Raw genomic sequence first — 15174 nt, 5'->3', positions numbered from 1 at the left:
CTTTGAAGTCCAGTTTGACTGTGTTGCAAGCATCTCCAACACTTTACCCAGTCTTGATGAGCAATGCGGAAAACCAGTAAAGTTTCATAAGAAAAGAATCCATTCATATACCCCTGTTGCTGTGGTGATTTAGTGCTCATTTATTTGAACTTTCTTAGTGGGCCTTTGTTCATCTGAACTTCGTTTTATTTCTTCTCCCAGTTACCCTTCAGTGCCATCAGTGAAAATTCTCTGTTCAGAAGAATCTACTGTCATTGGATTTCTGGAAGTTCAAGCTTGCTTTACCAGTAGGCAAGCTGGTTCATACCCTGCATACATAAGCCTGGCAGGGTTGGACAGTCACCAAGAGGCAAGGGCTATTCAGCAAATCTGAACTAGAGAGAAAAAACTATATAAAGAACAATTTGTGTGTGTGTGTGTTTAAACATAGCATAGAACAGTATAAATTGCTTCTAGTTCAGTAGAGAATCTGTGCCTGGTCTTCTCTGATAGCACTTGTGACAGGCAACCATCCAGATGGAGACTGAGAAGGAGAAGCAGGTTCTGTGGTTGGTTTGTTTGTTTGTTTGTTTTGTTTTGTTTTGTTTTGTTTTTTTAACCTTCTGAACTGCAGGGTCTACAGTCAGTTTGCAAGATGAAAACTGTTTAAGCCAACCTTAGACTTGTCTGACAAAAAACAGATTATCCAGAATGGAAACTGTATGTGGGAGGTACTCCAGCCATCAATTAAAACATATTCTCATGCTGGTAATATCACTAGAATAATTACTGTCCAGCCAAGATGATGAGAGAGGCTGTTACATGCCTTTCATAGTGTCTCCACAACCAGTGGAGGAAAAACAGCACTGGTTAGCTGTTTTGGTGCTGTCCTTGCCAAAGCAACCTTGTTGATATGGCACTAAAACAATTCATTGAGCTCTCTACCTAAAAGGGGTTCAGTGTTAAAATACCAAAATGGACCCCCCCACACACCTTGACTCTCTGTTCCCAGTCTTTCTCCTCAACAGAGCCTGCTGATTAGAATGACATTGGTAGTTCTAGCTTCCCAGAAGATACCTACTACATCAGTATATCCAAAATCTGGCTGAGGTTTGTCCGTTAGTGGTCTTATTCCTCCATCTTGAATGTTTTCAAGAGGAAATCAGTAGAGTGAACACAACTAGAAAACAAATCATTACTTTCTCTAGAAACTTTTCTGTAGGAGAACAGTGGCTTTCATTGCAATCAGATATCCATGGCTTGCTTCATTTTAGAATTCTCTCTTCTGTTTTTTTTCTTTTTCCAAAATACACAGAAATTTTCTATGAGATCCCAACTTACTTTTGAATGCATCTTCAAGCCTTTCTTTCTAGCTGTTTATTAAGCCATCTCCTTCCATGCTAAGGAGCAAAGTGAAGCTTTTGGTGAGAAGTCATATTAAGAAAAGGTTCTCAGAACACAGGGAACCTAAGGGACCTAATGTTTTTCAGAGGGCAAATGACTGTCAGAATTATCCCTCTGGTGATTTCAGAGTTCAGACATATGCTTTGGATTGGTAACAGTACCCTTGTTCAGTAGCCTAGGTTTACTGAATCTGTAGGAGAGTTGTGGTATAGTACTTACTGTGTCCCTGAACATTCAAATTAACTGCAGTGTTGTTCAAAAAAACCAAATGCTTAATTTTTGTTTTATAATGTAATGTTCAGTGTTTGTTTGTTTTATTGGAAAACTAGCAGTGTAGCATAGGAGGACTTTTATGTATACTGAATCTGTTACAGAAATGATACTAACAGTGGGATTTTACTAATGAAAGAAAAAAGCACTAAGATATAGTAACCTTTTTATACCATGTTCCTTTCTGTGTTCCTTTCTGTGTTCCTTTCTGTGTTCCTTTCCTTTTTTTTCTTGAAAAAGCAGTCTTCCTTTCAGCTGTGTATTAAATGAGTTGTTTGTTTCTTTTCGTGGAAGAACCAATGACAAAAGATTAAAAATATTAATTACCGTTCTATTTATAAACTAGATTAAATGCTGCTTCTCTTAGAATTGCTTCTAACATCATTGGGAGTAAATTCGCTTGAAAGAAGTTCAGCTGAGTAAAATGTTTCCTTGCTTAAGTATCAGTAGAAATAATCTAGATTTTTTTGCTTGTTTCAGCTGGAGGGTCACAATGAGCCAGTAGTGCTGCAGGTGTTTGTGGGTAATGATTCTGGTCGAGTGAAACCACACGGATTCTACCAGGCCTGCAGAGTAACTGGAAGAAACACAACTCCCTGTAAAGAAGTAGATATAGAGGGAACTACAGTTATCGAGGTTGGACTTGACCCTAGCAACAATATGACACTTGCGTAAGTAACTTCTTATTTATTTATGTGTTTTAGTGTTTTCATTTATTGGCCCATTTTCAGAAACTGATTTTCCTTTTTAGGTTAGTGGAGAAGATAGTATGTTAACAGTTTAAAGTGTGAAAACCTGAGCACACATCAAACACTTAGTGGAGTTACATGTTTAAGAAAACCTCTTAAATTCCATTTCTTGTTCTTGTTTATTATACTTAATACTTTGTCTTTCCTAAAATGTTTTATATTAACTTAGTTATATTAGAGGGTCTTAAAAAAAAAAAAAGTGCATATTCAAGTGCTGTATGAACAGTGTTAATTACTAACCAGAAGAGAGAAGAATGAGAGTACTGGGGTCTTCAGATCCTATATTGAGGAGGTAGGCCCAAAGGGATTGGAAATGGTGGCTGGTGAGGCTAAATTCTTCCAGGATTTTCTCTTCTCTCTTCATTTGTTCCATTTCTGTCATTTTCCTCAGTTAGTCCTGTGTCAGGAATGACTGCCTAGTGCTTTGCTAGCTTTACAGAACTTACCTGGTCAGGATACAGGCATCATTTTGGGTATATAATGTTTTTCAGATGCATTTAAACAGTACTTATTTGTTGTTCAGAAGAGATGAAGTCTGTCTGAAGGCATACTGTAGGAGATTTTTGAGCAGCCATGTCTGCCTGACTGTTTTATTTCACAGAAAACTTCTTTTCTTTCTATGGATATGTGTTTGAAAGCCACATGTCTGCATTTAAAAACTGGTCATGTGTTAAGAGAAGAAACATTGCTTTCGTTTGCAATGTCTACTTCTTAAGCAGGATAATAATATAGTTTACTGATAGACTAAATACATTTTTTTTAAAATTTGAAATATTTTCCCTGGTAAATTTGAAAACTGCCTCTTAAACAGTAGTTCTATTGTCCTTGAGTGCTAATATCAAGGTATGTAAGTGTAGAGATACTAGTGAGATGAACTAGGAATATCTGTGCAAAAAGACTTAAACTTCGCTATTTTTGCAAAAAAAAAGTCTTCCTACTGGGTAGAACTTTTTTTAATGGTATTTCAGTGATGCAATAGCATCTCTCCATTGATAGTAATGTCAGTGCCACCTTCTGAATCACACTCTTGTTCTCTCTGATTCCCAGCTGCCTCTCCTTGGCCCTCATTTTATAGCACAAAAATCTGTTCTCCATAAATTAGATATCAAGTGGTCCCTGTGATTTTTGGTTATAGTGCCTAAGATCTTGTTAAATCTACAGTATTATTTTCTTAATGTTTCAAGAAAAAAAAAATATATATATATAGATATATAATGTTAGTTTGCATCTAATAGACATCTTTCTAAAAGTTGATGTTGCACCATTCTCTGACCCTGKCCCTAAGTGGAGTATGCACTTTCACTACGACCATAAATATAGTATAGTGTATCTGTTACTTGCTTCCACCAAGTTCCACTGAAAAGAAATAAATGATATGACTAGAGTAAGTTTTCTTCTATTACAACTTTAAGTGAATGCAGAATATTTTGTAATAATAATCCTACATACCTAGAACTAGTCCCAAGAGTGGGAAAATGAAGATATGTGACAACAGACTGAATGCTTAACAGAAGTACTTTAAGTTTTCTGTTTTATTCATAGTACTTGCGTATTCTTTCCTCCTGTCATTCAGCATCCATATTAAGTAGGGATGCATTGAAAATAGGGCTACATAGTGAGGAAGTTTATATAGAGATTTCATTTAAATAAAAAAACTAAAAATATTTCGGTAATTTGTTGCAAATTTTGATTCTTATAGCCTGTTTAACAGGTGAAAGATTTTTAAAGATGCTAAACTTACAGAACTCCATATATTACTAAACTCTAGTATTTGTTGATTTTGAAGTCATTGGGCGCTGACAATAATGTTATGTGTTGTTAGGGTTGACTGCGTGGGAATACTGAAGCTGAGAAATGCTGATGTTGAAGCTAGGATAGGGATTGCTGGTTCCAAGAAAAAAAGCACACGTGCCAGACTGGTATTTCGTGTTAACATCACACGCAAAGATGGTTCAACTTTGACTCTTCAGACACCTTCTTCCCCAATTTTGTGCAGTAAGTAACAAAATACGTTGAAATTAGAGGCATTTGGATTTTAATATGATTGAAAATAAAATGCCTTATAAAAAGAAGCAATATTAATATATGATTATTTCAAAATAGCTGACGGAAGTCTTTTTTTTAATGAAGGGTATAAAATTTGCTTTTAAAAAATACTCATCAGTCATAAATTGCTTGCTCTTTTATTAAACTAAATGTTTATCAGAGTTTGTCATGATTGCTTTGAACTTGACTTTTCTGGTACAGATTTTATTCTCTTTTGTATTGTCATTTTCATCAGTAGCTTTCAGTGGTAGAAAAGATGTATTAGAATTTGGTAACCATGGCTTTTACGGTTATGGCAGTTTATTGGGCCAAAGAATACTATGGAAAATGGAATCAGAGGAGACCACTACATCAGAGGTTATCCTCTGCATATAGAGTCAAATCCAGAGATGGCAGTATGCTAATAGGAGAGAGCCTGTGCCCTGATCTGCCCTTCGCTTAGGGAAACCACAAGGCGGGAAACGTTTTCCCTGCTTTCTGGCAAAGGAGCCTTATTGATCTTGATGAAATTTCCGTCTTTCTTTTATAATTTTCAAAATAAGGATGAAATTCAATATAGCTCACTACTGGCTTCCAGTTGTAGGGTTTTCTGTTCATTGGTCCAAGAGAAACAATAAGGAAATGTGTATAATACAGCGGTTGATGGGATTACTACTATTTGTTGATGAACATGAATATAGGAGAACTTTTCTTCAATAAATGGAATACAGTAGGAATATTCAAGCTTCTGCGTGTTTGTGTTGTGCTCCATCTACTGTACCAATTGAGGTTGCTATTTTTTTTTCTGAACATAATCAGTATGTATTGTGTCAGATTCCCGTTCAACTCTTAAGAAATTGCAGCTTTATTGCCAGTGGAAAAACAGATTGGAAGAGGAGATAATTTAAAAATATGACAGCTTCCACATTAGATACCAGCACACTATTGGTGTGCTGCAGGCAGCAGGCATGTAAGGCAGATGTGGCATATAGCCAATCTTTCATTCCCAGTGTCCGAGTGTCTCAGAATACCTTGTGCAAGATTTGCAAGAGCAGTTGTGGAAACCCTGTAAAGGCTGATATCCAAAGAAGTACCACAGCTGATGCAAAGAAGGTCTCTGCTGCTCTCTCCAGCTATATTTCATGCTTTAGGCAGTAGTTTGCTGTTTGGGGATCTTTTCCAGAAAGATTAACTTGAGGCATTCCTGTCTGTCGCCAGTTTCCCAGGGCTTTTAAAACTGGAAGAATTACCCAATTTATGCATTTATGTTGTTGAAAAATACATATGTGATGTTTGTTAGGAATGTGGTAGTCTGAGTAGCTCCATCCCACTCAGCATAGCATTTTAGCATATAGTATTAGTCAATTTTCAGATGCAAAAAAACTTTTTCTATAAAAGCTCTGAAGTCAATTTATGTGTAGGGTTTTTTTGTTTGGGTTTTTTTTTCTGCTTTAACTTGCTGGTTAAAGTTAAAATATGTGAAATCCTGGTGGGAATGGGGATGTTATTCATCTGATATTTTCCTAGGCGCATTACAGACCAAAATGTTCTATTATAAATAGAAACTGAGAGTTTCAGATCATTAAAGACTGTTTTCAAAAAAAGGCTGTTCAGCTAAAAAGCTGTTTTTCTTGCACATCCTACTTGGCTTATCAGTGAGACCATTCCAGTACTGGTTTATGAGTATTCCTTGTAGTCTTCCTTCACTGTTTGTTGGATGCATCTGTTGATGTCCTTAACATGGATAGCTATGTTTTGAGATCTAGGTAGTGTGTAAAGCTCAGAATATGTGAGAAGGATGACAGATCAGAGGACTTTTTTACTTTTTTTTTTTTCCTTTTTTTAAAGGGACAGTAGAAATAGGCTATTGTAATTGAGATTGTTTATTTGTAAGTGATGCTTTTGTAACTAAAGAGGCTTTCTTTGTGGTTAGCAAGTAAGTTATATTAGACTTCAGTGCTAAATGTTCTGAACAATTTGTTTCATTTTGCAACTTCCTTCAACCTCTATCTTGATTTAAAGTATTGCTTCCTGATCGGCAGCTTTGCTTCCACTTGCTAGGAAACTGTTTTGTTTATTTATTATTTCAGTGGAATATAATTTAGAAAATAATATATCTTTGTGTTAGAAAAGCATCCTTATCAAGATACATTGGAGGGGAAAAAAAGTAGTAAAATATTTAGGTAGATGTTTTCCTTAGGTTTGGACAAAGAAAACCCCTATACCTACACAATAATTTTTTCTTTTTTTTCTTTTTTTTTTTTTTTTTTTGAATATTATGACAAGGTCCTGAGATGTCAGTTGCCCAGTGTCTCTTAAATAGCATGTAAGGTCAAGTATGGGTGGAAACAGAGGTTTGTCTTAATTGTTAACATAGGTGTGAAGAAGAAATGATTTGATTATAGCAATATATGAATCATTTAAGACTAATGATTATCACTTTGGTTGCATGTAAGTTACTACATGGTGCTTAGTAAATTTCTACTGTTGCATGTAATATATTATGTAAAATGTATAGTAAAATGTATAGTAAGATAAAGATTTACATTTGTGAAATATCTCATGGTAAAAACAAAAAAATCTTTCATTTTCTAACATGAAAGATGATTGTTTCCACCTGAAAAAAAGCGCTCTACCTGAAAAGGATCCTTTCATTTGCCAGTGACATTGTTTTCTAAAGAGTTTGCCTTGTGCTTCCTTCTGAAGTGAACACTACCAAAAATGTTTCTTCTCTGTTAGTGTTTCACTGAAATCATTCAAACATTATTGGTTTGAGGAACTACGTTGTACCTAGCTCTGAGCTGTTGCTGTACGCAGACATCTGTGAACAGAAGGGAGAAGACCCAGAATTTAGGAAATGGTAACACTGATAGGTTGTTTATTTAAAAACAACATAAAGCCCTTAAATATCAGTCACATAAAACTAAGTACTTTGAAACAGAAGTATCTTAACACAGACTTAGGATTTCTAAATGATTCTATATATGTATTTGGTGGCATGTGATCTCTTGGAAAGCAGCATCCTAAGAACCATGATGAAAATGTATTTTAATTTTAGAGAATAGGTGTTGTACACATTTGCATATGGCTGGAAACACCCTGAAATTGAAATATGTCCTATCAGTCCTCTTGGTTCTCCTGGTCCTCCCCTTGTCAGCTTTCCAAAAGGGACCTTGAGAATGGTTAAAGATGCTAAAAAACATAACTAGTGAGAAAAGATTTGGAATTAAGAGAAAATTAAGGGATGTGAATGTTCAAATTTTTTGGAAAAATTTGAAGACTTTCAGAGTTTGGAAATAAAGCTGTCTTTCCATAAGTAAAGTTTTAAGAAATGTAGTATGAAACAAATAGACTTGATTTTTAGCAAGCTAAATTTAGGTCAAATGATTTACATTTTCCACTTATCAGTGTCTGTTTATCTTGTGCTTTAAAACTAATAGTGCTGTCAAAGTAGTAGCATGTTCCTGGAAATAAAGGAAAGACATCATTGGATGCAGGTTCTTTATTTAAGGTTTACGTTTTTAAATAGACTTTGTTAATTTGTTAGCAAACCTAAGGCAAGTTACTCTTTCCAGAAGTTCATGTGCCTTCAGCATATTTTCTAGCTACGTAGTAGTTGCCAAGCAACCCAGTTCAGCAGTTGCAGAAAAATCCTTTTTAAAAGATCCTTAAATAATTTGGAGTGTTACAGTCCAATTTCTTGTGTGTAGTGAGCCCAGAGAGTGGTCTTGCTAAACAGTCAAGGCAGGCCATGCGAGTCCAAAACTTAAATACTAGCTCATGCCTCTATGATTTTAAGGTGAGCAGAAAAGATAATTGAAAAACCTTTATTAGAAACTGGAATTATTAGCCGAATATTTAGCTCTAGAAAGTTCTGGGTTAATTCTTACATTAGCCAAAAAGCTCTGTCATTTAAAACTATACAGAAATATGGGATTTACTTTTTTATTTAAATGGCTTGTGCATAGCAGGAAAAATAAAGCTTTAATCCAAACACTTTGGAAGCATTGTTTCTTTTAAGATTTAATAAATTTAGTAGAAAAGGGAAAGGCTTAATAATGGAAAATATTTCTAAATGTGTTTTTTAAGAGGTCATTATATTTAGCAAGGGAATATTAGAAATGGTTATTTCTTGAAAACTTTTGTGACGAGTCATGTAATAATAAAAGAATTTTAGAATTTTCCTTTTAATCCTGTAAGTGAAAATTCTTCTGTTTTGGGATATTGATATTGCTTTGATTTCAAACTATGTTGTTTTGTTTTGTTTTTCCTATTGCAGCTCAACCAGCAGGAGTTCCAGAGATACTAAAGAAAAGTCTGCACAGTTGTTCAGTGAAGGGTGAAGAGGAAGTTTTTCTGATTGGCAAAAACTTTCTAAAGGGAACAAAAGTGATTTTCCAAGAAAATGTGTCTGGTTAGTGTGAATGCAACATTGGCTTGGGGTGATGAAAAGAACATGTTTAGGTTTAAAATTGCATTGTTTGTTATAGTTTAGTTGTAGAGAATGAGTTGATAAGCTGAATCAAGGCACTAAAATAAAATGCTTTATATGGATGTGCAATAAATTATGCTTTTTAACTTTCATTTAGATGAAAATTCTTGGAAAGCAGAAGCTGAAATAGACATGGAATTATTTCATCAGGTATTTCCTTTTTTTTTTCTTTATTAATAATTTGTTCTTTTTATAAACACCTGAAAAGACTGCCCCTTAACATCATCAAGACAGATTTTGATTCACAGGTTTGCTGTTGTCCTGACAACTGTGGGCCAGGAGCAGTGGCTTATTACATATAAAATGCGAAGTGTATACTCGGGGAAACTGACTTCAGAGAGACTTACTTTGCAGTGCTGTAAATACTGTGTGGGGCTTATGTTGGTTAAAGCTGAAAAAGATAGCTAGTAGTTTTATTTTCTGTCAGTAATACAAATAAGGAAAAATATTTTCCTGGCTTTGAAGAAAAGAAAATATGTTTTTAAACAAAACAACATAGTAGCTGTATTTGTGATGTACCATTTTTTATGATACTTTGGCTACTTGAGTTTTGCCCAAATTTAACCTTCCTTATTTTCTGTACTTATTATTAAGTTCTAAACAATTAAATTATTTGTTTTAGTGTTCTCTGTCTATAATCTTTGTCAGTTTACAAGGTATAAGACAGACTGTTCTGAAAGAAATGAAGTGTTACAGAGGCTTAGACAGATTCTTGTTTTCATTTGATAGAATGGGAGTTGTACTGTACTGAGCCCCAGAAATGGAGACCTCTTGGGTAAAAGTTGGTAGTGTTTGTCTGTTCTCTAGAAGGACTGTGTCTGTACTCTAGTACAGAGATCTGAGATTGCTGTCTTGCGTTCCATCTCTCTTTCCAAAAATGAGAATTTCATTGTTGGATCTGTTCTTCAGTTTATGTGATACCTCATTTTAGTTAATTTCAAAAATTTCCTGTTTGAGTGCCTAAACCGAGTAGAACAACTGTGATAGTGTGGAAGAAATGAGATGAGAGGTAACTGGCAACCAAACTGATTGGAAACTTTTTGGATGGGTGATGCTTTATGTGTGTGACAAATCAATATATAAATTAGAAGCTGCCATGAACAAGTTCTGATTAGAAGTCTGTCTGAAGCAAATCAATAAGGTGGTTTTGCAAAAGGCCTTCCTTTGTGTAAATTGATACAAGGTAACATCCTGTTCTGACTTAGTTATAGCACTTTATATAGACTATACTTTAAAATCCAGTGGTCGGGAAATACTGTCTTTGAAGGAGTAGATACGCTAAAGCCATTTACAGAATACAACTTGCAGTTCTTTTGTGAAAATCGACTGTAAAAATATTATGAGCTTCCTGATTTATCCTGTGTCTTACTGTAGTTGTGATTCTGTTTCCAAAGATAGATGTAATAAGCTTTTCCCTCTTAACTGGCAGTATGGTGAGTTTCACTTAGGAACTAGAAATCAGGTTGATTATCTTCTCTTCCTTTGCATTTTTATACAAAATATCCCATTTCTTCAAATTAGTTCTTCAGTGGGTCAACTAGAATATCACTGTTTTCTGTTTGCTTTACACAAGTGTAATTATTCAGTTCCTAATCAGGAGCTCAGATATCACAGAAGTGTGGCATTTGAACTTGAAGAGCAAGTGTTTGCACTTGTATACAGTTTTTAATACAATATTTTGTTCCAGTAGTTTTCGTATAGATTCATTAGATTACTGCTGAGTGGAAATATATTCTGTAGTCTTTATACTTGGCTGAATTTCTGTTAATATTTAATGTTTCTTCCAACATGTATATGTATTCTTTTTGACACAACTAAGTGTCTTTATGGAGTATTTGGACTGATTCTGGAGAAATTATTAGATATAAATGACATCCGACAAATGTAGTCTTGCTCCCACTGCTCCAAATGCTCTGAAAGCAGTACTTCATGCATGCACTAGTAAAAATAATTTCTTATTTCTAATGGGTAGGCAGTTGGAGAGTAGACATTAGCCTATAGATCATTTGTGACTATTACTGTTGATGAATGATTGGAGACATATCTTTAGATGTCTACTTAGTGTTAAATCAGCTTAAGTATAGCATGAAACTGCATCTGCCATCTGTTCACCTTGAATACAACGATGTGATTCGGCAGAACAGTGAAATCTCTAATTCCAGCAGAATTTTACTCCAAATTCTGATTACAGTTCAGTGAAGTTCTTAAGCATACATTTGTTTAAAGTAATATACTTCTGTGATTTTCTTAACTGCACTTCTGGTGAAGCTGTAAATTACAGATAACATCATATCAGAACATTTTAATGTCTCTTCTAGCTCAACTTAGTTAAAAGTTTACTTCACTGAAAACACAACTTCATCACGTTCCCTTCAACACTTTCGTTCTTTCTAGCGTTTTATCAGTCTTTTTTTTTTTTTTTTCTTTTTTTCCTTTGTTTCAATGGATGTAGCTATTTTTAAGACTTACACTAATGAGATAAAGTTTCCAGTGTGGATTCTTTTGTTCTTGCAATGCAGAATCACCTTATTGTGAAGGTGCCACCATATCATGACCAGCAGATAACCTCAGCTGTTTCCGTGGGAATATATGTGGTGACCAATGCTGGAAGATCGCATGATGTGCAATCATTTACATACACTCCAGATACATGTACGTAAAATAAAAAAGTTGTAGGAAGGAATAGACAATTTTACCTGCTGAGCATCTCATTTCTGATRCATAGTATTTAATCTATATAACAAAAACGTTAAGTGATGTAGGTCTTCTCAAACTTCTCTTGTTGGTGAGAATTACTCTGTTAAATAATGAAATCTAAAGGCTTGGCTTTTCTCCTTCATGTGGAAGTAGCTCTAATTTCAGCTGCATGCAGGCAGCTAATTTCACGTAGTACCGTACATTTCTAGCATAAGGTTCAAACTAGAGCTAAGCAGAAAAAAAAGTAGATATGCTACATGCAGTGCACCAAATGCAACAATAAAAAAAGAACCAAGCATTAGCCTAAGGAATGTTCAAGTTTCACCATTTCATTTTTTTTAATACATGTCTGTATCACAGTCCACAGCACAATTGCTCATTGGCTTTTCCATTTTTGGAAGTGAAAATGAAATTTTTGGCATTAGGATCGCTAGCACAGACTACAGATAAATGGTATTCCTGGGGCATGTAATGTAGTTTACCTCGATTTTTAAGAGCAGATTTAATGCAGTGCTTTTCCTGTGTATAAAAGAGCACTCAGATTTTACCTAACTGCGACAAACCTGAAGAGTGGATAGTGTAAACAGCACAGACAGTGTAAAACAAAAAGATACATCTGTGCAACTTTGTACAAGACCTTTGTACTGAAATTATTTAGGAACAGCTACTCTTAGTTCTAGTTTTACATGTACAGGATCTTGCTTTCAACAGTGCCTCAACTTAACCTATCCAAAGCTGCCCTTGCCATTAATGTGTGCGCATACTGGCCAATATCCACTGACCAGATTTTGGAGTGGTCAGGAAATAGTCATTAAATATCTTCCGTGTTTCAGTTTAAGCTGATTATTTAAACAGTTTAGAACCTTTCATTCCACATAGTAGTGCCTCTTATCCAGAGGAAGTAAACTGAGCTTTTTGATAGACRTTAGGGTATTGATGGAATATACAGCAGTAGTGTCATCTTCTTTCATGAAATAGAAAATCCATATTCATCCATGCTTAGGCAAATGGTTATTTATGGAAGCTATAGCAAAAGCCTGTATGCATATCTCCATCTTCCTGGAAATAAATTGGAAAAAAGAATTTTTTGATGATGGTTTTGGACTCTATGACAATAATAGTCTGTTTTATCTCCAAACTGACTGCATTCCAAAGTTCACCTAGCAACCACATCAGCTCTACACTTCATTTCAAAACTGTTCCACATTTTACACTCCAGAGAAGCTTTTAAATGTAGGAGGGTATATCAACCAGGTGTTAAATTTGCTTTTTCATTAGGGTATAAATAATATACTGGAAGGAAAAATCAGCTCACTTTTCCATCCTTTTTGTCCTTAACTGCATAATCTCTGCTTTAATTTAGCACCAAGAAATCTCTTAATAGAAGATGCCAGCTCTGTGGCAATATTTCCATGTAGGAATTTTCAGGAAGAGGAGAGTTCTTAGTTGAGACTTCAGCTGAAACATTTTTCTAAATTTAATCTCCAGCTTCTGTGAAGGCCTGTCTGCCTTTCTTTCAAAGCTGTGTGCCAAAGAGCTTCATCTCTACTTTGTAATTTATGTGTGTTTAGAATTCTTTTAGCCTAGCTAAATAGAATTAACTCATTCAGAGCATTTTTCAGACTTTTTATAACCTTAAGGAGATTGATGTGACCTGACCTGACGCTTCATACAATGTAGAGACTTCCTGTTGAAGTYAAGCTGTTCTTTAAAATAAATAATAAAAAAAAGAACAGAACTATTTGTATAGCTTGCATGAAAAAATACATGCAGGCTTTTGAAGAAGAAAAAGCAATTATTTACATTATAAAACTGTGATTCCTTGAGATACATGTATTTTATTACACAAGTTGTCTTTTGCCCTACTATGGAGTCCAGTGATATGATGTAGAAGAGAGATCTGAAGTATGGCTAGATTCAGTTACTCGCAGCAAAATATACAGCAGGAGGTACTTCCACATGTTGTACACTACACAGGGGCAGCAGATGGTTTAGACCAAAAAGAACTGAACTTAAGCGTTTTGGTGTGTGTACAACTACAAACAGAATGCTTATGAACACCACAGAATGTTTCTGTGGATTTCAAAGAACCTAACTTACCTTTTGGTAAGTAATAGTTTTGGTTTGCTTTGCTTGYATGCTTGCTATTTTAATATAAGGAAACTTTCAATGTGTTTTTGTGTTAACAGCTGGTACTCTGAATGTTAATGTGAAGAAGGAAATCTCGAGCCCAGCCCAACATTGTTGTTTTGAAGAGGCTATAAAAGGTACTAAATTGATTCTTATCAATGTAGTTAATAATTTAACTATAAATTACTGACCAAATTTTATAGTAACGAATCACAGGTACTGTGCAGATAAATATGTGATTATAGACAACATTCTTACAATAAGGCTTATTTTCTGATTCTGCATATTTCACTTTGTAATTCTGTTCTTTTAAGTATATTTTAGCATGGGCTAGTATAGAAAAAAAACTTTGCAAAAATAGTTAAACAAAAAGTCATTAATTTTTCCTGTCTTAGGCTCTGCATTCTATCTTCATTTAATATGCTTGCAAGGGAAGACAAAGGAGAAACTAAAGATGGTAATTACTACAGGGAATTTAGAAACTATTCAGTGTTAATCTAAGCAAAAACAAATACAGAAACAAAAAAACTGAGCACTGAAAAACACTCATGTATTAACTTTCCATAATCTGTTTAGGTGAAAGCAATTTGAAAGATAAGCGAATTAACAATGTGATCACAAGTTTGATAGGACTCCATAGCTTCGAGTTAAAATCATGAAGCTCATATTTAATATATTAACTACTTGACTCTACCTTAACAACTAGTCAGGGAAGATGATACAAGACACGATGAATTCGGGCCTGCAGAGAATACTTGAGGAGAAATGTGGAAGATGATTTAGGGCAGTGAAACAAGCTGATAAAAGGACTGGAAAGATTTCTTAGTAGGGAAGATTAAAAAAGATAACGATAATAGGTATATCAGAGCAAGCCTGACATCTGTCTAATCTAGTATGCAGCCTTCCTCCTCGAAAGATACCAGATGCTTCACAAGAGCATACATCAGACTACTGCATTAGGCAGATATGAGATAATGTACTATTCTTATTGGTTCATATCCTCATGTTTAAATTTTTGGTGGAAATGTTTTATTTTCTTGTATGGGTTTTTATGCTAGCCAGTTCCTTTCTTGGCTGTTCCTTCCTGTACCTATTCTACTATAGGTTGAACAAGAACCTGAGGACAGACAATTTTGTCAGTAGTGTGCTTTGTCTCTGTATGTCCTACCCTATTCTGCTTCACTGTTCTGTAGTGATAAAGAGCAGGTGGAGATCCAGTGGGATGCTGGTTCCTGTCTGTTCCCTTTCACTGGGAACAAAATCCTAGAATTTGTGATTTATTTATTTATTTATTTTAAATAGCATCATTTACAGCAGACCTGGCCAAATAAAATAAACTAGAGCTGCCAGGCATATGTAGAGTTATGTAATGAACTAAAAGGCCTTTCTGTTCCCATCACAAGCAAATATGATCTTTGTCTTGAATAT

At 34.8% G+C, this 15174-nt stretch overlaps 1 protein-coding gene across 4 annotated transcripts in view; it reads left to right on the top strand.

Moving 5' to 3' along the window:
* The window catches only part of NFAT5 (nuclear factor of activated T cells 5), a 53604-nt gene that overhangs the window by 22420 nt on the left and 16010 nt on the right, over positions 1 to 15174 (top strand). For all 4 annotated transcript variants that reach the window (XM_085305729.1, XM_085305725.1, XM_085305726.1 and 1 more), the window contains 6 exons: positions 2134 to 2324; positions 4225 to 4397; positions 8707 to 8841; positions 9017 to 9069; positions 11439 to 11571; positions 13806 to 13883. In XM_085305729.1, the coding sequence (XP_085161855.1) occupies positions 2134 to 2324; positions 4225 to 4397; positions 8707 to 8841; positions 9017 to 9069; positions 11439 to 11571; positions 13806 to 13883 (763 nt within the window). The remainder of the gene's footprint in view (positions 1 to 2133; positions 2325 to 4224; positions 4398 to 8706; positions 8842 to 9016; positions 9070 to 11438; positions 11572 to 13805; positions 13884 to 15174) is intronic.

The sequence above is a fragment of the Rhea americana genome, unplaced genomic scaffold, assembly GCF_003343005.1.
Source record: "Rhea americana isolate MKP2758 unplaced genomic scaffold, rheAme1 scaffold_226, whole genome shotgun sequence".
Taxonomy (NCBI): Eukaryota; Metazoa; Chordata; class Aves; order Rheiformes; family Rheidae; genus Rhea; species Rhea americana.
The sequence above is the reverse complement of the archived record's forward strand: the minus strand, read 5'-3'. Positions and strand labels throughout refer to the sequence as shown.